General features: G+C 40.9%; 1 protein-coding gene across 7 annotated transcripts in view; it reads right to left on the minus strand.

Moving 5' to 3' along the window:
* Positions 1-25,799, minus strand: part of RNF44 (ring finger protein 44) — an 83,922-nt gene that overhangs the window by 19,625 nt on the left and 38,498 nt on the right. For 3 of the 7 annotated variants that reach the window (XM_081967895.1, XM_081967896.1, XM_081967897.1), the window contains exon 3: positions 587-765. In XM_081967895.1, coding sequence (XP_081824021.1) covers positions 587-690 — 104 coding nt within the window. In that variant the 5' untranslated portion in view covers positions 691-765. Of the gene's footprint in view, positions 1-586; positions 766-10,146; positions 10,315-10,817; positions 11,376-11,841; positions 12,157-25,799 lie in introns of those variants that run through there. The other 4 variants (XM_081967900.1, XM_081967894.1, XM_081967898.1 and 1 more) reach the window with 3 other exon arrangements.

The following is a 25,799-nucleotide window of genomic DNA, read 5'->3' on the forward strand; positions in this document are numbered from 1 at the left end:
AGTTTATTTCCAACCATTTCTGATATCTGTCCCACATCAATAGTAATGTGACCGTAATAAACCTGTCCATAAGCTTATAAAAGATTTCTTGTTGAAGATCTATAAAGCTCACCAAGAAACTGAACACGTTTTCTTGGCTATATTGGCTTCCTTATAGAAGGCAGTCACAGCAAGTGAGAGTTCCTAGTTGAACCGAGATTATTTCGAAACAACTGGAGAGAGGACCTGCCCAATACGACATGTGGGATTGTGAAGAAATATAACTGACTCGACTGGATAATCCAAACATATCTCAGAAGAGAAAGTGAAAAATCATTTTCATTACGTTTCTGAGAAGCTAATATGGACACTAAGTGGTCAAGAATTGAGGCAAAATTTACATTTATTTTAATATGGAATGGAGTGCTGCTATTTTAAACCACATATGAATTCTTTAAAAACCAGAGGTGTCATCTGTAGTCCTGCAGCACAATCCCTGTGACATGTTTTAAGGAGGCACATCAAGCCTCTGAGTCCCCTCAAGCCCAAAGGAAGAATGCTGGTTTGCACTGATTATCAACATTAGTTAAAAGAGGAAGCACTGTACCTTCTCCTGAGGTGTGCTGGGCTGCCACAGCTCTCCCCTGGGAATTGTTGCTGGTCAAATGGGACAGGAGGCCACCTATTCACTGCCAGTTCCCATGGTCGCATTGGGGATGTTCACAAGGCAAAAGGTGATGCTGGATCTCACACGCCAAACACAGTTCCTCACTGGTTCTTTGGGATCTGCAAAAAGTGGTGAAACAGCTATTGAACACAAGCTCTAGAATAAAAAGCGTTTTAAGTGTTAAATCAGAATAACCTCTAGAAGAGTTATACTAGAGAACGGTTGTCAAACTCAAGGCCAGGGGAGTGGATCCGGCCACTGCGGCTGTTCTGGAAACAGAGAAGGATCGGCTTGAGGTGCCTCTGCCAGCAAAAACGGAGCTAGTGAAAGCTCCATTTTTGCTGGCAGGGGGTTGCAGGAGGCCATCGCAGCTGAAAACGAAGCATGCATTGGCTGTTGGCAGCCCTTCTGAGCTCCATTTTTGCTGGCAGAGGGTTGCAGGAGGCTGTCTCAGCCAAAGACGTAGCTCGGGAGCCCATTTTTGCTAGCATAGGACTCAGGCCACCACATCCGTTGCCAATATGAATGATGTCGAGCTGGCCATGCCCACTTTAGCCCCCCAAGGTCAAACGCAACCCTGATGTGACCCTCAAGGAAATCGAGTTTGACACCCCTGTGCTAGAGGAACATCACTGGTAGGCCGTAACACAACAGCAAGAGGTGAAAAAATTCCCACATATTCAGTGATAGACTAAGACTTTCTTCATAGTACGTGGTCTCCATTTAAAAGTTCTCCCTGAATATCTAACGTAGTAATTCTGACTTGCTTGTTCATTTCTATGCCTTTTCTGCTTCCTATCTTTCATTCTCTTCTACCTCTTCTAATTAAATCTAGTTGTGAATCCAATTTTATCTCTTCCTTTCTTTTAAGAAACTCAGAGCACTCCAGCTTAATCCACAGGACAACCAAGACACATAATTTAACAATATAAGACAGCAAATAGGCCAAGAAAGCCTGTGGCTGAAAGAGATTTAAACTTTGAATATCCAGATCCGACAAACCATAGATCACATGTGACCATACAATGAAATTAGCAAAGAAAGTCCTAAATGTCCTGCACTGATAAACATAAACACCCCCATTATTACCGTATTTTTTGGATTATAAAACACACCGGATTATAAGACGTACCATGATTTTGAAGAGGTAAATTTAAAAAAAAAAGTTTTTGCACTCTGCAGGCCTCCCAAAACCTCTGCACGCCTTGGTTTTTTTGCAAAAAAAAAAAAGGGGGGGGGCATGCAGAGCTTTGGGAGGCCTGTAGAATGCTCCTGGGGACTGTGGGAGCAAAAAAGGCCCGTTTTTCTGTAAAAATGGGGAGGCTTTAGGAGGCTTGTAGAGTGCTCCTGGAGGCTGGGGAGGCCGACCGGCCTGTTTTTTACTCATTTTTGCTTTCCCCTGCCCCCAGGAGCACTTTGCAAGCCTCCCAAACCCTCTGCACATCTATTTTTTGGAAAGGGGACAGGATTTAGGTAGGCCAAAAATGGTGTATTCAGTGTATAAGACACACCCAGATTTTAACATCTTTTTTGGGGGGGGGGGAAGTATGTATTATACCCCGAAAAATACTGTAATTCCAACACCATTTGGATGAAGTATATATTAATAAGCTACATCCAGAGTCAAATTTTAAAAATGTAAGAATATACTAACATTCTAACGTCACTACACAGCAGTCAGCTTTTAGGAAAGGTTGTAATAAACAGTAATATTATTTTTCTTTAAAAACCATTCAAATTAGAATTCAAACCATTACAACTGCTAGCAGTGAATTCCATAGTTTAACTGTGTAAAAAGAAACGCATTTAATTCTGTGACTCCTGAATTATCCTGCATTTATTCACTGGATGACCTCAAATTCTACAACTATGATCAAAAGACTGAGACACTCTTTGCTACAGATTTTCCTGTAGAGGAGACAGTCTTCGTCTTAATAAATTATTTGCCTTTTTTGCATCTTTTCATAATATGTGATGATCAGACCCATACGTAATATTCCAACTGGAGTCTCATTTAAGATTTGTGAAAGAATATTGGCAGTTTTATTTTCAAATTAATGATTCCAACCATAAAATTTGACCTTTTTTTAAAAAGCACCTGCATAGAGGATTGATAGTTACCTCAAACTGTTTTTCGTGACTCCAAACTCTCTTTCTGGCCAGTTACTGTTTGTTCAGACCACGTTAAAGTGTAGGTGAAACTTGTATCTTTTATGTCAGCAAGCACCACTTTGCATTTGTTGATCCTGAAGCACATTTGATATTTTGAAGCCCATTAGAAGCAGCATTTAGGAACTCTTTTCAATTCCCCCTTTTTGGTATCATAGGCAAAGCTGGTAAATTCATAATTTAATCCTCCCCTTGAGATATTTTAGACACAAGTTTTAAAAAAACAGGTCCAAACATGAACCCACTTTGCACATCTTGCCAATATGAGAATTATCTGTTATCTTATTTCCTTTTTTTGTAGCTAGCTGCCACTCTATGAGAACACCTATCCTCAGGGGTTTGGGTGAGATATTTTTTGTTCAACATTGGATTTCTGAACATCCAGATAGGTAGCATCTACCGTATTATAAAGGTGGTATGATACTCACCAAAAAAGGATAGAATATTCTTAAGAAAACATCTTGGTAGAAGCCAAGACAATTTTCTGCACGGCTATGTATTCACCTATTTTTCTCTAATATTTTCAACCATATCCAACAAATGAGATAATAATCTAGAGAGCCAATCTGGTGTAGCGGTTAAGGCAACAGCCTAGACATTGGGAGACTGTGAGTTCTAGTGCCATCTTATTTACAAAGTCAGCTGGGTGACCATGAGCACTCAGCCTTTCAACCATAGAGGCCAGAACAATGCAAAACTCTGAAAAATCTTGCCAAGGAAACTACAAGGACTTATTCAGACAATCACCATGAGTCAACACTGACTTGAAGGCATACGCATAGAGATTTTAATCCAATTTGGTCATAGTTTCATTTATTGTTCTCCAACTCTTCTTTGTAAAACAAGCATAATTTTCTAGGCCTAAAGACGTTAAAGAAAATCTGGTTCCAAGAACAAATGATGACGTTAAAGAAAATTTGTTTTTTGAATGAAAATCCAGCAGTTTCAAATTTAAATTCTTTAAGAGGTCTTCAGTGCATATTCTCTGGATTTGGGGATTTATTATAGCTTGGTTTAAAACTTCATCTTGTTATCCTAGTTGTCTTAGCCCATCTGATTTTCCTAATAGAAAAGGTACAAATATCAGTGTCCTATATTCTCAATAGAAAAAAAAAACCAGAAACAATTTGTTCAGTTTTGCTAGTATTTTCTTACCTTCATTTAGTCCCTCTTTAACATGTCCACCATCCAATCTCCCAGCTGTTTCCTACTGTTTTGATTGTATGGTTTAATGCTGTTTGCCATATGCTCTTATGTCTTTTGGAACGTATATAAACTGCTCCTATGGCTTTTGGCAAAGTTTATGGTTCTTATTCTAATTTGAGGAAGGCTTCAAATTTTTGAATGGAGTTTATGTTCTTTCAATATTATTGCTAATCACATTTAATAGCCATTATTAAACTTGAACTTTATAAGACGATAAATAGATAGATAGATAGATAGATAGATAGATAGATAGATAATAGATTATACATATATACATGTATATGTATATCTATGTATGGCCAGAAACACACCACCCTATTAGACCTAGTGGAACAGGGAGAGTAGTGGTCCCATGAATAATTGGCCCTGTGCCATTAAAAGGTGATAACACCTTGAACTACATCTAGAAAGTATCTGGTAGCCAGTGCAACTTATGCAGCAGTCATATAATATGGATAAATCACAGAGTATTGCCATATACTGCTGCACTGTGGACCTATTATAAGATGGCCTCCAAGGGCAGCCCCACATAGAACAAATAACAATAATTCAAGCAGAAAGTGACCACAGCATGAGCGCCTTGAAACAAAGCCTCTTAATAAAGCTGAGCGAGAATGGCTGGAATGGACACCATCCCCATATCAAACTCTCCACTGAAGATCCACAAACACAACAAATGCATTTTAAGCACTCTAATCTGGTTTCCTTTTGGTAACCCTACATGAAAAGGGATCAGATAGTGTGCTTTAATGTGCAGATAATGTCCAGGACCCTTTAAGGTTGGGTGCATATCAGTGGTAAGTTTCAAATTTTTTTAGAACCTCTTCTGTAGGTGTGGCCTGCTTAGTGGGAGTGGCTTGCCGGCCATGTGACCGGGTGGGAGTTGCTTGCCAGCCATGTGACTGAGTGGGAGTGGCTTGGCAGTCATGTGACTGGGTGGGTGTGGCCCAACTTGTAAAATGTGGTGAAATTCACTTAACAACGCTCTTGCTTAGCAACCAAAATGTTGGCTCAGAAACTCTGGCATTTGAAGCACGCAAGTCTTAAAGCTGTCAAGTTACAAGACCCTTGCACCCCTAACCCTTTTAGAAAAAAATACCCCAGGGGTGTTGACAGCTTTAAGACTTGTGGACTTCAACTCCCAGAATTCCTCCTCTCGCTCTTCATCTTGATGATGTGCAGATAGGCGGGGGGAGGGAGCTGGAACCGGTTCTAAATGGCATTGTAGATTTGTGGAACCTCTTCTATAGAAGAGGTTAGAACTGGCAGGAACCCACCCCTGGTGCATATCACCCTTTCAACAATGGGCGACACCATCCAACACTTTTGAAATGAAAGTTGCCCACCAACAGATCCAAAAATTGCCTCTTGAGAGGAGTCATACAAGAGCCCTTTTCAATGCAGGCAGTTCTACCCCACCCATGAGGCATTAATCATTGTCTAGAGACAAAAAGTACCTTTTGTGGACTTTAACCAAGTAGGAAGGACGCACAAGTCCAAATGACAGAATTCAAAGCCTGAGGGCTCTGCCCACTTCCTTGGGACTAACTGGCTCAAATTTCTGTCAGATAACTAAGTTCCACAGTGTTTCCTGGTCACCTTCACTGGACCAGGCCAGCTGGTGTCCAATTCTAAGTGAAGTCAGCTTATTTTATTCAAGAACATTCCTCACATCAGACCTCCAAGAGCTCCCCTAGTGTCTCCTTTACACAAAAGGGATCTCCTCATTCTAAGCAGGACCACTGGCTGGCCAATAGGAGTGTACAGGTAGTCCTTAACTCATGGCCGTAATTGAATTCAGGATTACATGTGCAAATTGTAGCAGTCATTAACATGCTCACTCTCTGCCTAGATCACCACCTAAGCCCATTTACAGGTTGTCCTTGAATTGTGACCACTCATTCAGCGACCATTCAAAATTACAATAGCACTGAACACCAGTTGACAAATAACACATCCCCATGGCCACTTGATTGCAATCCGAGGGCCCACCTTGCAATTATGACATCATAGCAAGCCACAGTCAAGTGATCTATCATTTGCAACTTTCTCTGCCAGCTTCCCACAAGAAGAGTGAATGGGAAATCTGGAAAGGTTGTAAGTCATTCCTGCCACTTTCCCCCCATGAAGAACCCTACTACAGAGCAGGACCTCATCATCTGCCCAGTCTCCATAGCTGGGCAGATGGCTAACCTTTTTGTCCTCGCGTGCCAAAAACATGTGAATGTGCAACAGTGTACACGTGTGTGCCCACACCCACAATGCAATGTGTGTGTGACACCCCCCCTGCACCCCCCTTCCCCTGCGCTTATGCTTGCAACCCCCTCCGCACCCTGTTTTGGGCCTAGCAGGCCTCCCTGAACCCTCCTGGGACCAAAAGCGGAGTGTGGGAGAGATGCCACATTCTTCCTGCGTGCATGTGCACCTGACCCCCGCGCATGCGGGGCAGAGACCGAAAAGTCAGCTGGCCAGCGGGAGGCACACGTGCATGCACGGTGGAGCCGAGTTGGAGGGATGGCTCACCTGCCCGCAGGGGGCTCTGCGTGACACCTGTGGCACACGTGCCATAGGTTTGCCATCACGGGCATACATCATAGCACTAACCATGCCACACAAATAAACACACGGTGAGCCTAGACTGGAACTTTAATCTCTTCCCACTTAACAATCCACAGTACTGAGGTTAAAACGGCAACCAAGACTGCTAACTGATGCAGTCCCATGATGTCACACTTTACAAGGAAATTCCAGATCCAATTGCCATCACAACTTGAGGACTAGCAGTATCATTATTAGTTGCAAATTTATTTCTAATATTGGACAAATATTTCTCAAATGTTTTCACTGTGGCTATGCATAGTCACTTTTGTAATTTACCTACAATTTCATTTTAAAAGCAGGTATTCGGTTCTTTACATGCTGAAGCATCATGATTTTCTATTAATTCATTATTCTTACACATGAATTTGTATAATTTCCACATGTTTTCTAAATAAATTCCCCTCCTAGGAACGCTGTAACTTTTTAAAGACAACTTACATTGTAGTTTATAATTAAACACATATTTAACACAAAAATGGTAGCCGACAACTCCCCCTCTACAGAAAAATATCCAATCTTGTTGGCAATGTGAGAGTTTATACTTCAAGGGACAACTGATTCCCATTGCTCTCTATGAATTAAACTTTTTTTTTCATGTCTGGTATTAGAAAATCCTTTATGTTTATTGCTGAAAGAAAAAATGGACAACCAGTAGCAAGTTTGGAGTGACCTTGTTTAAACTGTATAAAAAGCAGAACAATACCCAAACATTGCAACAGTGCCATATTAATGTTAAAAACAGACAGCACAAAGCAAATTAATAAGCTATCTTTCCTTTCCAAATAATTTAGAACTTGCTACATTATTCCAATGGGAGATTGTGATGTCCTAAATGAACACCCCATAATCAAATAGTAAATTCAAGAAAGGTCAAGGCAATTGACTTAGAAAAAACAGAATCATCTTTCTCCAGTCAATTTTTTTCTAATTCTGGCTCAGCAGGAGCAGACCATCACGGCATTTGGTATACAAAGATAATGGCCTGTGTTACTGATCAGAATTGCCCTCCTGTTCTTTTGCAATAATCATTTCTCCACAGTCATCTGTTTGCCTGGCTTGTTGAAGAAAAAAATATATTTTAGAGAGGACAAATACAGCAGCCACCTTTAGGGTAACAAGAACAGTCAGTAACTATATTTGTAAAATGGCTAGAATTACTTATAAATACTCTTGCACAAACACAAAGCAATTCACTGCTGTACTTCCCCACCTCTGCCAACTGAAGCCAATGCTGAGTGAGCTGGAATTTCCAATTGCAATATACAAGGGTACAAGGAGTTGTATGCCTCAAAAAGACAAACTCCTTGTCACCTCCAAACAAATTCTACTGGTACCTATTGTACTGGTATAATCAGAGGTATCAAACCCAATTACATCACGGGCTGTAAAATAATGTATGTGGCCCGTGGGCTGCCAGTTTAACATGCCTGGGTATAATGGTATTTGCCTCCACATTATTGCCAGAACAACTATATAATTGGCCATGGATTTATCAGGACATAAGTTAACTTGAAGATTTTACTTTTCATTTTGAAGGCATTAGTATTACGTGGTATTTCTACAAAAAACCTAACCGTTCTCTATTTCCGGCTCTGAGCTGAGGAAGGTATCTCTCCCTTTCTCACTACTGTAAAGTATTTCAATTGTTGTTTGGGTTTTAACACCACTTTCCCACTTCATCAAGACTCATTTCAAGACAGATTAAACATTAAAAATAAATGCAAACACCTAAAATATTTGCCTTTGTCCATTATCCACCTTAAGTTGCCACTTCTTGTTCTGTCTTAAATTATAGGGTGAGATATTCCACAAGCAGTTTTACAAGAAACCAGATGAATCTTTTCACAATTTTTAAAGAGACTCTTGCTGCTCCTTAAAAGTAACAAGTAAAACTCAAATGCAACTCATCTACTAGTGGCTTATGGAGACATTCATGCATGTCTTTTGGCAACTGATCAGAAGTGGTTTGCCACTGTCTACTCCCCAAATATTTTTTGTTGTTTCTTAATCAGCCTACAGCCATGAGATTTCATGCAGGTCTCCTATCCCACAGCCAATTAAGTCTAACTCTAATTAGCTTTTCTGACAAGATTGACTAGGTTCTATGGTGACTGTGGCATCCCAGGTCTATCAAATGTATCACCATTTTAACTGTCACAAAGTAAAGTCTTTGCAACTTCCCCAAATTAAAGGACTGTTTTAAACATATAAATGCAAAAGAAAAGATCTGAACAGGCCCAAGGTACTTTCCCACTTAGAGTGGAATGGCAATCACACTGCCCCTGATTCAAATAATGTTATTATTGGACACTCAGCAGGAGACCTAAAGGTTAGGAGAAGGTACTCTTTTCATCATAACTATCAACTCTACTGCATATCTACTAGTGGCAAATAAAAACTGTCTGGCAACTCACAATGTGTCAATTCATCTAATCATTCCTTGGCTAGCCATTGCTATAAAAGCTTTCCATTTCAAGTGCAGTTAACTGACACAATAAAGCAATTATTTTCACTGATCAGCACTGCTATGTCAACTGAGAAAAAAACTTCAGAATAACATAATAGGGCATCTAGTGGAACAGCTTTCTTCAATGTGGGACCCTCCAGATACTCTGGGATCCTGATTCTCAAAGGAAAGCTATCTGGGAATTGTGGGAACTGAAATCCAAATACAGATTGGGGAAATCTTCCCGCACCTAAGCCAAGTATCTTCTCAGACATCATCCAAGCCTTCTAGCTGTTCCATTATGTTAAATCTCATGAGTTCTGTGACCTCTAACTGTACAGAGTGGCAATCAGCTAACATATATAATGCATATTTGCCTTCAGGCCTCACCAGACATGACACAGAAAATAATATTGTGCTTCCTATAAAACACTAGTTTTAAAAGGAAAAATGTACCAAATCATCATGGCAGTACAGATACTGGGGAAATCTCAGAGTGTGCCAGCCCCATCTCTCCACATTTCCTGTGAAGCATGTCACTACCACATGCTTCAAATTCCGCATAAACTTAATTCCAAGTTAAATAGAGAAACAAAGACAGAGAAGAATGAAGAAAAAGGATATATCAATATACTTCAAGACAGATGAATTCATCTGGGATGGGTTCCTAGACACCGATCCACAGCATCCCAGAAACGGGGTGGAGAAAACAAGCAAAGCCCCATCCAAGGGATGAAGGCAGCATGTGAAACCATGCTTCCTCTGGTCCATGGAATAACCTCTCTCCAGAGAACTGGTCTCTGATGCCCAAAAGATTGGGGGCCGCTGATCTGGCAGTTATGTTTTCTGATTGGTAGATCAGTCAGAAATTATTGGTAGACCAGTTACTATGTCACAAAATTAAATAGCAATTTTGATTTCTACTCATATTCTCTTTTAATTATTTTAGAGTAACAACAGCCCCCAGCGGCAACAACTCTTCAAAGCAATATTAAGATTTTTCTCCTTTTGTAGAAATTTTCCATTTTATTTGCTCTCATTTCTAAAACCAAACCTAATAACCAATTACTTTGCTTACACTTCCTGTGTCTCTCCTCCATTTCAATTCAAACCGTTCAGTTCTGTATCCATTTGGAGAAACCAAGGAAGGAAAATGTTTCGCTCTCATGGAAAAAGCTGCAGTATGTTTCCAGTATTTCCGGGTAATAAGACAGGTTCGCAAACTTGGGGAGAATCAAAAAGGAGACGGGCTCTGTTCAAGAGGTGGCTCTTCATAGAACTGGCATCTTGAAATAAAACACCTATAAGGTTGCATCTGCCACATGCAGGCTCCATCATTCGGAACACGCCCCCCACAATTCCCCCTCCCCACGTCATACTATCAGGACTTCATGAAGTTCAAGTCACAGACATCTGGAGAGCGGCAGCAAAGGAAAAGCGCTAGCAGCTTTAGAGGAGCTCATGGCAGGAAACCACCAGGGCCATAAACGCTCAAAAAGGACATCCCCTCTGTATAAGAGAGAAAAGGAGGCAAGCTACTTGCAACCAAGAGCCCTCCCCCAAGAGCTACCACTCTGGTTCCTGTTGCCTCCACATGTCCTTTGCATTCACAAGTCACCTTCAGAAATTTGTTTCCCAACACAAACCAGCGACTCGGAGCCCCCCGTCTCGAAATCTGTCATTGCCCGCCAATCACAAATGGAATAAATTGACACACAGCTGCTCTGCGTTTGCTGCAAAACGCCGGACCTGATTTCGGTCAGGCAGTGGCCGTTCATCTTCACCCGGGGGTCGCCCGCAATTTCCTTTCCCATCCCACTCTGCTCTAAGAGAAGAAGGCGGTTTTCTGGGGATTTCTCTTGTGGTTGTTTTTTTTTTCCTTTTCTTTTCTTTTCTTTCTTTTGAGACCGGAGCCAAGGAGTCAAAATGGATCGCTGAAGCCAGGGTTGGAGATCTGTAACTTTAAGAACCGCGAGATCACAGGGCCACGTGCTCCGCGCGAAACAAAAGCAATAACAAAGAGAGCGGAGACCGCCTCGTCCTCCGGCCTGCCCAGCCAAAACGGAAACGTGAGCCAGAGAAAAGCAGAAGAGGGCGGCTCTCGCCCAACCCTCGTTAGCCGAGCCTGACGGGTCCTCGAGCCTCGCAGGAAGGGATGAGCCTCCTTCGCGCTCCAAGACAAAGGCGTCAACAACAGCCGAGAGAAGCCGCACGTGTCAGTCAAGCAGGAAGCTGCCCCCCTTCCGTGACCGCGCGCTGAACAAACCCACCAGCCGGATCCTCCTTTATACCCCACCTCGGCCGTTTTGTTTTCTCCCTTTTCATTCCCTTTCTGGGGCTTGCAGCCGCCTCACCCTCAGCTGAAAGGAGACGTGGTTCTCGATCAGGGAAGAAAAACCTCAAAAGCGGCCCTTCGCATTTTGCAAAAGACATGATCAATTGCCTCCGTTAAGGTCTCGATGAGCTGCAGGTGCAAACGACAATCGAGGAGGAGGAGGAGGAAATGCCCCGGACTAGATTTTTGTTGTTGGGAAGCCGCAGTTTGCAGCGCCGGGCCATTTGACCCTCCCCCAGCAGCATCACCCATAAAACCATCTTTAGCAGAAACGGAACACCACCCAGATTGCATTTTTTAAAACGCGATTTTAATTATGGGCTTAAAAGGGCCTTAGTCCTTTTAAGTCCAAGCGGCACGTCCCCCCTCCCCCGTGCATCTCCAGCTCGCAGCTGTGGATGCATACAAGGAGAGCCCTCTTCGCCCCTATCTGCCTACCTGCCTGCTGGCTCCCCTTCTCTGGGTGCAGCTGCACCCCACATAAGCCGTCCTTTCTGCCGTAGTTCCTGGGCGCCGGCTCCGAGCCCCGTGCCCGCGCCCCCCACGGCTGTTTCCGGTCGCTTCTTTGTTTTCCTTCACGCTTGCAGAGGAGCTGCAGCCTCCTCAGAGTTGCCCCCAGAGCCGGGGAGGTCCAAGAAGGCGCCGGCGACCCCGGGTCTCTGGTCCTTTAAGAGCTGCCTGCGCCGCCGGGGTGTAACAAACGGCGCATTTTATTCACAACATTCGGACCTGAGCGCGCGCGCACGAGCCTGGCTGGGGATGGGGGGGGAGGAGAGGCGCGGCCCCGAGCGCTGCAGCACGTGACCGCGTCCGCCACTACAATTAGCCGAAGCCCACGGCCGTCTCGCGCAGTCGTGCTTGGGCGCGTCCGAGCGAGCTGCACGCGGCACCAGCGGAGCCAAAGCCTACCGAGGGGGTGTTAGCAGGGCGACGTCATGGCAACCATAACCGAGGTGCGGTCAGCGGGACGGTCCTCGGAGGCTCTGTGGGACACGGGGATTATAAGGCACCCGCGCAAGTAAATATACGGAGACCTGCAGGGAGAGGCGGGAAAGATTCGCCCATCTCGGGCATGAACTCTTGTTTTCCTCCCCGGGCGAAAGAATTGTTGCTCCCTCCGCTATTTTAGTATGTTGCAATGTGGAATTGTGCTGAAGGATGAGTAACTATAGTTAAGCGCAGTTGGTTGGTGCGGTGCAGCTCACTGAGGTAAATACATTCGTTAATACATTTCCCTCTTTCTAGCCTTGGACATAATCAAAATTTAAGATTTTAATTCCATCTTTGCTTTAGAGAGTATACATATTATAAATGCATAATCCGAATCACACATTGTAAATGTATAGTAGAGAAGTAGAGGGAGACTTTTAAAAACATGGTGATTTATTTAATATAAAGTCCAATTTTGTGAAGAAGATGCCATTTATAGCTCTTCTTTCAAAGATAGCACCTTTCTGGAACTTCACTAACTAGAGTAAGTACTTTAACTCATATTATTTCAAACTATAATGAACATCCACCAGGACAAACCAGATACACCAATACAGCCACATCTGGTGATTATTTTTCAAATAGCCTGGGGAGAGGGTCTGATCAAGGATGCTCATATTTGGGGTTCATAAGGCAGCAATGCATAAGCCTGCATTGCTGGCTCAAAAGCTTTTTTTTAATCCATCTCTAACCGGAAAAAAACCTCTTAAAGAACTAAAAATGCCTGCTCTTTAAAAGCTTTGACAGTTTGCTCTAGTGATTAAAGTCCAGACCCTGAGTTCAAGTGTCACTTTGGAACATGAAAGCTAACTGGGTGACTTTGGGCAAATCAATCTCTCTCGGCCTAACCCATTTCACAGGATGGTTGTTGTCGGGATCATAGGAGGGGGAAGATGAGTTGGATATGTCCGCAGCCTTGGGATGTTTGTAAAAATAATAAAGGCAGAATATAAATTTAAAAAAAAAAGGGGGGGGGGAGCCCTGTGATTTCACTTTGCTTGTCCAAAGTCATCTTGTCCAAATCACTGAGGCAAAGACATCTGCCACTTACACAGCAAGCAAATAAGCTACAGACTGAAATAGCACTTAAGACTTAAAAACCATTCCATAGTGCTTTACAGCATTCTGAGTGGTTTAGAAATGCTGCTGTCTAACCAAACTGAAGAGCATTTGGACATTCCTAAAGCTGATTTTTTAAAAAATCCAGGCATTCATACTATATGTCTTTTCATTTTAAGAAAATGTCATCCCAAGAATTATAATGTGCAATATAATTTCCCTTTTTCTTTATAATTAAATAAGCTTTAAGAGGACACTGGGTTCTCCAGAACCTTTAAATTAACATAAGCCTTACAAACAAACCTATTCTTTTATATATCTATCTAGGTGTTCTCCCGTTCATTATAATGTATTCCCTTCCCTAGTTCGTAGAAATGGGGAAGGAAAAGATTGACCAGAGCTATCCTTACCCCTTATGTGGGGTAAACCAGCCTATAGTTTTGAGAACTACTTCCTCCTTACCAAACAGATGGGGGGAGCAACAAGCTACCTATTACTTTATTATATTTTTATCAGCAAAAGAAATACCATTTGGGTTTTCTGTCTTTCATATCAAAAGGTTTGGATTGCCTCCAGTTATGTCAGTTATCAACAGTCATGTTATAGTGCTTTCACTGTAGCAACTTCACACATACACTACTGAGAGGAGAAAAATAACAATGTAGACTTGTCTACACTGATCCTGTCTTTGGCCTAAGAGGCAGGATCTACATCAATGTTTCTTGCAAATTCAGAATAAGTCTCAGCTTGCTCTATCAGCACCAAAGCATACTAGCAACCTTGGATTGCTTCTCTGGAAGAAGAGGTGAAGCCAGTAAGTCTGTCACAGGAATCAGGTATCTCTCATTAAAGTATCTCATTAAAATATTTGGTTTTTATAAGTGGAACTACAGACAAAAATGAATTTTATCAAATGAAAATTATTCTTTACAGCAAGGGAAGCAAAAAAAGCAAACCATGGTCAACAATTCAGTTGACCATACTATTCCATATTACAGGTCTGCCTGATAGAAAACTATTCTGCATATCAAAGATTTTGCAAGAATTGAACACTCCAACAACACAAAATCATGCAAAGCACTAATGAGCTTTGCTAAAGACTTTCTCCAGTAATAGGAGAGATTGGAGTAGAGGGGGACAAAACATACTTGACAATTGCCTCTATTTTAACAAATTATTTTCTGTGACTGAATAAGAATGTTTTTGTGACATTCAGTTTTTAGTAGACCATTTCATCTGTAAACTGATCAGATATGTTTGCCATCTCCCTAAATGCTACTGTCTACATAGTAAACAACATTTAAGTGCAACTTCTAGGAATACCATTAATATTTAAAATACTACTGTATAACTTCTATTAAGGACTCCTGATAATTTAGTATCCAAAACCATTTTTATAATGAGCAAGAACTTCTCCTTATCACATATCTCATGTCAAACGTTAACCAGGAATATTGTAGTAAGCCTTACATAAAACCACTTGTATTATCATGCTGTACACTGGTCTAAATAGCAATATACACACATTAGAACAATTGAGTCTTCAGATTCACTACACTAGAGAAATCTCTATTTCAAAAGATTATTGCAAATGTAAAATATTTTTTTAAATGCTGATTTTTACCATGTTACAGTCAGGAACATTTTTTACCTGATTTGGAAAAGAGGAACTGAAAGAAAGCCCAGAAATGTATGTAATGTTAATTAATCTGAGAGCTTTGAAAAGAGGACACTTGTTACTTCTAATAATTTACTTGGACTATGGGAAGTGTCTTAACAAGGCACTTTATCATAGAGAGATGAATGATTTTTTTTCCTCTTTGAGGTGAAGAGGTAATAATTTGCTTCAGTGACTCACTCACTACTGGTAGCTTTGATAAGCAAATTCAAAACCTGAAAAATTGTACATTTGGAATTGCTAGAAGTAATAGTTCTTGTAGTTCTGTGCTGTTACTGATAGGACTCCAAAACAATGTGCAACGTCAGATAGAGATACGTTAAAAAGTTAAAACATAATTTTTGGATTATAATAACCAATGTCCTCTGAAGCACTGTTAACAGACGGCTATTCATTTTTTAAAAAGTGTTTTAATTCATTTGTAAAGCAATGTGGGGTGGTATATATGTCTTAGTGCTATTGTTATTGCAGTTGTTATTTCTACTGCAAGATTCTGGTGTTTTGATACCCAGAACTATGACTGCTTCTAAGGAGAGTCTTCTTGTCTCATTTCAATTTCTGAATACCCATCCAATGAAAACAAGGAGAAGAAATAAGCAAACAGATGTTCCACAACATCAATTATAAGCAAGGCTCTGATTTTATAAAGTATTATGGCAGCACTTTGGATTAACAAATGCAGGCAATGCTCTTTTTCCTGGAACCACCACATGTTGGATTTTATTTTATAGACTTGATTTTATTTCTTGAGGATGTTTATATTTAAATATTTGGTTGCAATGCTCAGAGAAAATTCATTCTAAGTATTGCCATTAATATTAAATAATTCGCTTACTCATTTTGGTTATGAATAGTCTAATTTTGGTTAACTTTAGTGGATACTGCATATGTACTAAAGTGGTTCACTTATTTTAATGCTTACATATTTTGTGGATTATCTATTCCATCTGAATATTACTTTGTTATGTCGCTAGAATCATTCCTCATTCAAGATCATTTGAACCTTCCTGAAGCTGGGATTGGAGCTTGCTGGATAGAAGGGGGGTGAGTCACAGAGACAAAGAGCTCACAGAGGTGGGGGCCTGCGCGCCTAATGGCGCGCGAATCATATATCTATAAACCAAAATAGCAATAATACATTCTGGATTAGTGTGCTTGAGATTGTGATTTTATTTTATTTCAAAATGACCGGCTTAGTTCAATGTAATAGCTGTTTTGCACCTGTCTTTCGCAGTACTCTTTTCAAATTTGGATACTGTCCCCTTTGTAAACAAATTACTAGTCTACATAGACAGATTACCTATCTAGAATCTGTAATCAGTGCTCTCCAAGCAGAAACTAGGTCTCTACTTCAGCCGTTCCACTCAATGGCGATGCCATGCTATCAGCCCCCTCTGCCACAAAGATCTTGCAGGAGAAGAGCAGTCTGGACAACCGTGGGATCTGGCAGGTTGAGAGCTGTGAACCATAAACACACAGCTTTTGCTGTGACCCAGCAAAACAGATATAGTGCCCTTGCTGACCTTAATGGGGACACTAAAGAGATAGATCAAGGTAGTTGTGATGATGATGACTCAAATAAGCAGGGGGTCGTGGTCCAAAACGAAGAACCTTCTTCGGAAATGCGAAATGGGGAACCAGGTATCACACATCAGTCACAGAAGAAGATCAAGGTATGTAGAAAGAGAAGTCACCTTCTGGTTGGTGATTCAATTGTAAGGGATGTAAATTTAGGAGAGGATACGGAGATTTCAAAAGAGGTCAAGTGTCTGCCAGGTGCTACCACCAGCAGAGACAAGAGACGTATTCTTAAGATAGTCAAGAATGCAAGTAAGGACTGTGACGTTGATGCTATTATACATCTTGGCACTAATGATCTGTCCCAGAAAGATGTACTTTCTGTGCAGAATGATTTCCAGAACTTGGGGTATGAACTTAATAGTATGGGTTGTAGGCTTATCATTTCAGAGGTTTTACCTGTATATAAGGAACAAAAAGGGAAGGGCCAGCGTGTAGCAGAGTTTAATGTTTGGCTAAAGGAGTGGTGTAAAAGGGAAGGCTTTGGTTTTATTGGTCATGATGCCTGTAGCTGGTCCAATGAAAAACTGTACAAAAGAGATGGGTTGCACCCATCCAAGAAAGGGACTGAGTTACTTAGCATTAAATTCACAGATTTTCTTGATAAACATTTAAACTGAAGAGCGGGGACAGAGAATTAATAGATAGAAAACATTTCTGTCCCCAGCAAACTAAAATCCATAGGGTTATAAGTGCATGTAACATAGATGCGTGTGTGGGTAAGATTATCACTCCCGCTGTCAAGCAAAACCAAGCATTTAATAGTGATTGCCATACCATGTGCATGAATCACACAAATGGCAAGAAAATAGGGGCAGTCAGGCATAACACAGGTTATGTAGACAGTAAACACAAGGTCAATCAAAATGGACTCAAATGTCTATATACCAATGCACAGAGTATGAGGAATAAACAGGGCGAATTAGAAATTCAAGTAAAAGAGGACAGATATGATATTATTCCCATTACAGAAACTTGGTTGGATGAAACCGACAAATGGAACATACAGCTAGAAGGATTTAAATTATTTAAAAGAAATAGACCAAATAAAAGAGGAGGTGGAGTTGCACTATATATAAGAAATAACTACGTCTCTACAGAAATAGAGCACAACAACGATGAGAACAATCTTGAATGCATTTGGGTCAATATTAAAGGTTGTGGGGGAAATGACATTGCCATAGGTCTATACTACAGGCCACCCAACCAAGCAGAGGAAGTAGATGAACTTTTTGCTAGTCAGCTAACTAAGGTATGTAGGAAGCACACCACAATAGCAATGGGAGATTTTAACTACCCTGACATCAACTGGGAAACAAACTCTGCACCAAGTGGAAGATCCAACAGGTTCCTAACAAACCTAGCAGACAACTTTGTTTTCCAAAAAGTAGAGAAGGGAACAAGGGGATCAGCCATATTGGACTTAATTCTCACTAACAGAGAGGAAATGATAGAAGGTGTTGAAGCCATAGGAACCCTCGGGGCAAGTGACCATGCAATATTGGAATTCAACATTATCCAAACACCAGTAGTAGAACAAAGTCAAACTAGAGTCTTGGACTTTAAGAAAGCTAATTTCAATAAACTTAGAGAGAGCTTGGGAAAAATTCCATGGATGAGAATCCTCAAGGGGAAAACAACTCAAGAAGCTTGGGAAATTTTGAAAAATGAGATTACAAAAGCCCAGTCTAGCACAATACCAATGAAGAAGAAAAATAACAGCTCCCAAAAGAAACCAGCATGGCTGCATAAAGAACTATCTGACAAACTGAAAGACAAAAAAGGTAAGTATAACAAGTGGAAGGAGGGGGACATAACTAAGGCAGAATATCAGCAAATAGCCCGAGCCTGTAAAGATGAAGTGAGGAAAGCTAAGGCTCACAATGAAGAAAGGCTTGCCACAAAAGTAAAAATTAACCAAAAAAGCTTCTTCCAACATGTTAAAAACAAGAAAAAAGTTAAGGAAACAATTGGTCCATTGCTAGGAGAAAGTGGCAAGAAGGTGACAAGCAACAGGGAGAAAGCAGAACTATTTAACTCATGTTTTGCATCTGTCTTTACACAAAGGGATAAAACAGTCCAACCTATCAAAAGCAGCACCACAAAAATCAGATTAGGAACACAAATTGAAATAGGGAAGAAAATGGTAAGTGAGCACCTATCTACCCTAGACGAGTTCCAATCACCAGGACCGGATGGATTACACCCCAGGGTTCTGAAGGAACTAGCAGATGAGATCTCAGAACCACTGAATTATATCTTTCAGAGATCCTGGAACACCGGGGAACTACCAGAGGACTGGAAAAGAGCTGATGTGGTTCCCATCTTCAAAAAAGGGAAAAAAATAGATCCAGGAAACTACAGACCTATCAGCCTGACCTCAATACCAGGAAAGATTCTGGAAAAAATAATCAAGCAACGAATTTGCGAACACCTAGAAGCAAACAAAGTAATATCCAAAAGCCAACATGGATTTGTTAAAAACAGATCATGCCAGACTAATCTTATTGCATTCTTTGATAATGTGACAAAATTAGTGGACCAGAGGAATGCCGTTGATATAGTTTACTTGGACTTCAGTAAGGCTTTTGATAAGGTAGCCCATAACCTACTACTAGATAAAGTAGAAAAAAGTGGGTTGGACAGCATCACCACCAGATGGATTCGTAACTGGCTGACCAACCGCACTCAACGGGTAGTCCTCAATGGAACTGCATCTACATGGAGGGAAGTATGCAGTGGAGTACCCCAAGGCTCTGTTTTAGGCCCAGTACTCTTCAACATCTTCATCAATGATTTGGATGAGGGAATAAATGGGGAACTCATCAAATTTGCAGATGACACCAAGCTGGCAGGAATAGCCAACACTCCAGAAGATAGGCTAAAGATACAGAAGGATCTTGACAAACTTGAACATTGGGCACTATCTAATAAAATGAAATTCAATGGTGAAAAGAGTAAGGTTCTACATTTAGGCAACAAAAATGGAATGCACAGGTACAGTATAGGTGGTACCTTGCTCAGTAGTAGTAACTGTGAAAGGGATCTTGGGAGTCCTAGTGGACAACCATTTAAATATGAGCCAGCAGTGTGCAGCAGCTGCCAAAAAAGCCAACGCAGTCCTAGGCTGCATCAACAGAGGGATAGAATCAAGATCACGTGAAGTGTTGATGCCGCTTTATAATGCCTTGGTGAGGCCACACTTGGAATACTGCATTCAGTTCTGGTCGCCACGATGTAAAAAAGATGTGGAGACTCTAGAAAGAGTGCAGAGAAGAGCAACAAAGATGATTAGGGGACTGGAGACTAAAACATATGAGGAACGGTTGCAGGAACTGGCTATGTCTAGTTTAATAGAAGGAAGGACTACGGGAGACATGATAGCAGTGTTCCAATATCTCAGGGGTTGCCACAAAGAAGAGGGACTCAAACTATTCTCCAAGGCACCTGAGGGTAGAACAAGAAGCAATGGGTGGAAACTAATCAAGGAAAGAAGCAACTTAGAACTGAGGAGAAATTTCCTGACAGTTAGAACAATTAATCAGTGGAACGGCTTGCCTCCAGAAGTTGTGAATGCCCCAACACTGGAAGTCTTTAAGAAGATGTTGGATAGCCATTTGTCTGAAATGGTATAGGGTTTCCTGCCTAGGCAGGGGGTGGACTAGAAGGCCTCCAAGGTCCCTTCCAACTCTACTATTGTATTGTATTGTAAGATGTGTTTTTATTGCAATTTTAACCTGATTTGTGAACTGCTCAAAGAATCTGCAATAAACTTATAGGCATGGAATGGCGAACCAAGGCATGTGTGCCAGAGGTGGCACACAGAGCCCTCTCTGTGGGCACGCGCGCCCTCTCTGTGGGCACGCGCGCCGTCGCCAGCTGCTATTCTGGTTTCCGGTGTGTGCATTTGTGCTGGCCAGCTAGTCTTCGTGTGTGCTGGAAACCTGAAGACCAGCTGGCTGGTGTATACAGGTGCACCGGCCACCTGGTCTTCTGGTTTCCAGCTCTCCAGTGTGCACATGCATTCCAGTTTGGGCACTCAGTGCCGAAAAGATTCGCCATCACTGTTATAGGCTTTTTTTTTAAAAAAATGTAGATTTTAACACGTAGTCAGATTTTAACACTTGCAGACATTGGTTGAAGATGGCCCTCCTGTTTGGATAATCACACACAGCTACCATTCCACCCCTCCTTTCTTTCCTTTGACCTGTGACCTCAAAGTTGTAGCATTTGCTCAATAGAGTAAAATAACAGTCTTCCCTCCAAAGAGGTATTTGCCTTCTGAATATTATAAAATTTAGAGTAATACTCAAAGGAAAGAAGGGAGGGATGGAGTGGTAGCTGTGTGGTTGAAGGGCCATCTTCAAATAATGTTTGCAAGTGTTAAAATCTGACTATGTGTTAAAATCTACAATTTTAGGAAGACCTAGTATCTTCATTGAGAATGATGCTGGCAAGACTATGAGCTTCTAGTCAAGTCATCCTTCCTTGTAAACTTTTAAGGTTTATTGGGGGAAAATGCTGAACTTTCATAGTTATAATTGAAAATTGATGTGGCCAAATTGAAGCCACAAGGATATGTACTCACTGTTCATATTGAAAGGGCATACCCATATTTTATGAGGACCAGTACAACTGGGGAATAAAATATGAGAAGCATTTATCTACATTGCACAGGCCTTCCGCAATCTGTTATGATTCTGAACCAAGGAAAACCTAAAATTGTCAAAATAAAATAAATCATTCTAAATTGGATGCTTAACAATAAGATAACTTGGATAGTTTGAGCAGGTTCAGTTAGTTGAGAAATGATTTATGGCATAAAACCACATCAAGAACTGCAATAGCAGTAATGTTAGGAACAGATATTGTTAAGGATCTGTCCCACTTTATAATGGAATAACAAATAATTTGTCATATTAATTATTTATTTTTTATTTATTATTTATTATTCACACTTATAGACCGCCCCCTCTCCCGGAAAGGACTCGGGGCGGTGTACAGTCACTAAAATACATTCTAAAATACATACATAAACAATTAAATTAATACTGGTGAAGGAGGTTATGAGACTGTAATCGAATAATAAATATAATACATTAAAAGCCTATAAACCCTTAAAACCCAATTAAAATAAATAAATCCCGGGAGGTAAAACTAAGACGGTGCCAGGCCAGCTGATTGAAATAGGTGAGTCTTTAACTTTTGCCGGAAGGAGCGGAGGTCGGTGGTGGTTCGAATGTCTGGGGGGAGGTCGTTCCAGAGGGTTGGGCCCATCACAGAGAAGGATCTACTCCTAGGTGTCGCCCGCTGGCATTGCCTGGCAGACGGCACCAGGAGGAGCCCCTCCCTGTGTGAGTGGATAGGTCGCAGGGACGTGTGTGGTAGGATGCGCTCCTGCAGGTAACTAGGTCCTCTGCCATGGAGCGCTTTAAAGATGGTAATCAATACCTTGAAACGCACCCGAAAGGCTACAGGTAGCCAGTGCAGCTCGCGCAGGAGAGGTGTTACGTGGGAGTAACGAGTGCTTCCCATAATAACCCGCGCGGCTGCATTCTGAACCAGCTGCAGTCTCCGGATGCGTCCCAAGGGAAGCCCCATGTAGAGAGCATTGCAGTAGTCCAGGCGAGACGTCACCAGCGCATGAGTGACCGTGCGCAGGGCACTCCGGTCCAGTAGGGGGCGCAATTGGCGCACCAGGCGAACCTGGTGGAATGCCCCCCTTGCCACGGCTGTCACATGGTCCTCCATTGACAGCCGGGCATCCAGGAGGACACCCAAATTGCGCGCCCGCTCCACAGGGGACAACTGTTCGCCCCCTATGGCCAGCGATGGAGTCAGCTGGCTGAACCGAGGTGCCGGCAACCACAGCCACTCGGTCTTGGAGGGGTTGAGTTTGAGTCTGTTGTCCCCCATCCAGACCCCGACGGCCTCCAAACACCGGGACATCACTTCGACAGCCTCGTTTGGGGTGGTTTCATTATATATGAATTACATAGGAAACATTGACGTTTCTCAATTCAAAGCCCAGAAAGGGTAAGTAATGGGTTATCAGAAGGAAAGGTGAAAGTTTAAAAGATAAAACCTGGAATTACCAGAAAATTTGGATTGGGTAATTGCAATGGTTGATTAGTTTTGCAGGAAAATATGTTTATTTTTAGCACTTTTTCACAAATTCCACAGGCAAACATCATTTGACAGATGATATCAAATTCAGATTAACTACACGATAAGAATTAGAAAAAGAAAAAATGAAGTTCAGCCAAAAACAATGACAGTGGTTTTCAGGATAAGCCATCCTGATAGAAAGGAAAACCAGTAGGGTAAAAACTCCTGTGCAAGGAATTATGATAGTCAAACTATCAAGCAAGAAAGGACAAACAATCCTTTAAAAATGTTACAACAGTGAAAAACAAGGAAAGATGCTTTTAATAGATCAGGTAAGTCACAGGAAAATTTAGAGTTATAATAGGAATATGGAAGTGCAGATATTGAAGATATCTACAAAAGGCAAATGAGGATAAAGGCGATTGACAGGTACTACTGATTCCTTTACAAATGTCATTCTAGAAGGACAGAAACATTTGTAGCAAGATTATGTTCAGGAAACTAGAAAGTGAGGTACAGTATGAGAGGCACTGGATTGGCTGTTGAATAGAAAAGTTGAGTGCAGATGAAATAGCCACTGAACAACTTAGACTGAAAGAGGCGCTAATCTGTGCAATATACAAACACATATGGAAGAAGGCTGTTCATATAGACTGGAAAAGATTGGTGAGTATACTTAGTGGAAGTATATAGATAAAATATTAATGTCCTTAGTCAGGAACAGAATTTTCAGTTTTTGCTGCGTTCCCAATGTTTTTAGTAGAGGAGTTTTTCACTGTTTTAAGATTCTATTTGGCATAATGCAATAGATATGAATGTTAGTCTGCAAATTCATTCAGTGACAATTTCAATAATAATACATTCTGATGCATATTGAGCTTCCTCCCATAAATAGCTTCAGACATTGTCTCACTTTCTAAAATGAGGTGCCTCTCAACGTAAATGGATCTATCTGCAAACAGCACACTGACCAACTGGATGAACCTGTTAGAAATAATTAAAGTAACTGCACTGACACTGTACACTGAAAATAGTTATACAATATTATGGTTTGGCTTAGTATATCACCCTAACCCAGATTTCACTTCAGATTAAGTATATTGAGGATAACAGTGGCTTGTTGTAGATTCAGTTGTTTTAATTCCCAGTCTGGTGTAGCATCCATTTCCTAACATGTTAATTCCTCTTATCACTCCTCAGGTGAAGACAGAATATATTTTAGCATCTCCTACTTTGTTGTATATATTTGGGTACCATTTGTTGTTTTGGTTATTTTTTTAAAAAAAAGGAAATGATAGGCAGGCAGACTCAAAAAGATACTGAGCATATTATCCAAATACAAGGGAATTATAAATGTTCATTGGGTAAATACGTTGTGTGAATACTGTCAACATCTCTGGCATAATCTGAAGTTCTAGAACATGAAGCTCTAGTTTGAACCTTTAGCCCAGCATTAAAAATTCACCGCCATTTGCCATGCTGAGTAGGCATTATTAGAGTTCCATAAATAAAATTGTAATGCCATTGCAGCAAAAATAAATGTTTGTGTCACTTTAAAAATAAACAGCATACTAAACCATAATTATTCTCATATTTCTTAAGCAAGTTAGAATGGTCTGCTTAACAAATCATGCTAAGCCAGAAACTGGTTCATAAACCAGAATGACAGAGATCACAGAGCACAATAATTCAAAACCAAATAAAATATCGGCTAATGTGATGCGTGGTAATGTAACGTGATGGATTAAAATATCGCAATCATCTTTACTGTGTTTAGAACCTGCAACAAAGACTTGCAGTTTGAAATAGTTAGGCACTATTCAATTTGTTCTGCTTTGTGAATAATGCACTTTGGACTACATAAGAATCACACTTGACAGATAAGATAACCTCTAATATGTAAGACTATATATTGTTATTTGTACTATGAACTTCAGTTGCTCTGAAAAGCCTTGTGCATTTGAACCATATCCCCACAGGCCAAAATGAAATCATAATTGTGTGTGTGAGAGTTAAGGTATATGGCTAAAGACTGGATATAAAGCAGTAGTCTGATCACACCAAACTACTTTGCTGTCATTGAATACTGATACTAGTCAGTATGGTTTAGAACTCAAAAAAGACAGAATAGTTATTTGAAAAACAAACCAGATTCCACAGAATGAAAAACTAGTATAGTTGTATGGTTTCCTTGAGGGAGGAAAATGCCCCCAAATAATACATAGGCTTCACGGTAGCAGAGAGCTTTGTTTTCCCAGAATCATTCTAAGTGGATGAATGACATAATACAATCAGCCAAAACCGCCCATCATAGAGATAATGATCTGTATTTTTAATTAGAGTTCTCAAAATCTGCTAAGATGTTTTCCATTTCAAAAGCTCCAGTATAAATTTGCACAACAGGCATAGCTATTCCGCATCCAATGATTAATATCCCAAGGAGTGTTTTATTAGTTGAAATTAAGATCTAATTACATCCACCCATCCCTGTACCTCTCAGGTAAGCACCATTAGGCATAAAGGACACCAATCCCCACTCCTCTCCACAGCAGCAACTTTCAGGAATTCACCATAACAATCTTAGCAAACAATTTCTACCCAGATTAATACTTTTCAGAGTGACTTTAGAATCATTTATTAGATGTTTTCAAATCCCTCTCTCCTTGGTGGTTCAAAATAGAGGTTACTTCAGTTCCAATCTTCCCTGAATGCAGACTCCTGGGGAGAGCATCTGCCACTGCAGACATACATGACTTCCCATAACCTAGATTTCCCAGTCCAGTAAAAGAATTTAGAAGGGGTGAATTCCATTATCACTTGTTTAAAAAATTCCTATGGCTTAATTTAGATTGCAAGGAAGATTTTCAACTCCATTTGCCCCACAAATGCTCATGTATGCGTACTTATTTACCATGGATGTTTTAATGTTTATATTGACCATAAATGTTTTATTGTTTTATACTGCTGCTTATATACCTAGATG

Source organism: Natrix helvetica, assembly GCF_964273705.1.
Source record: "Natrix helvetica genome assembly, chromosome: 1".
Taxonomy (NCBI): Eukaryota; Metazoa; Chordata; class Lepidosauria; order Squamata; family Natricidae; genus Natrix; species Natrix helvetica.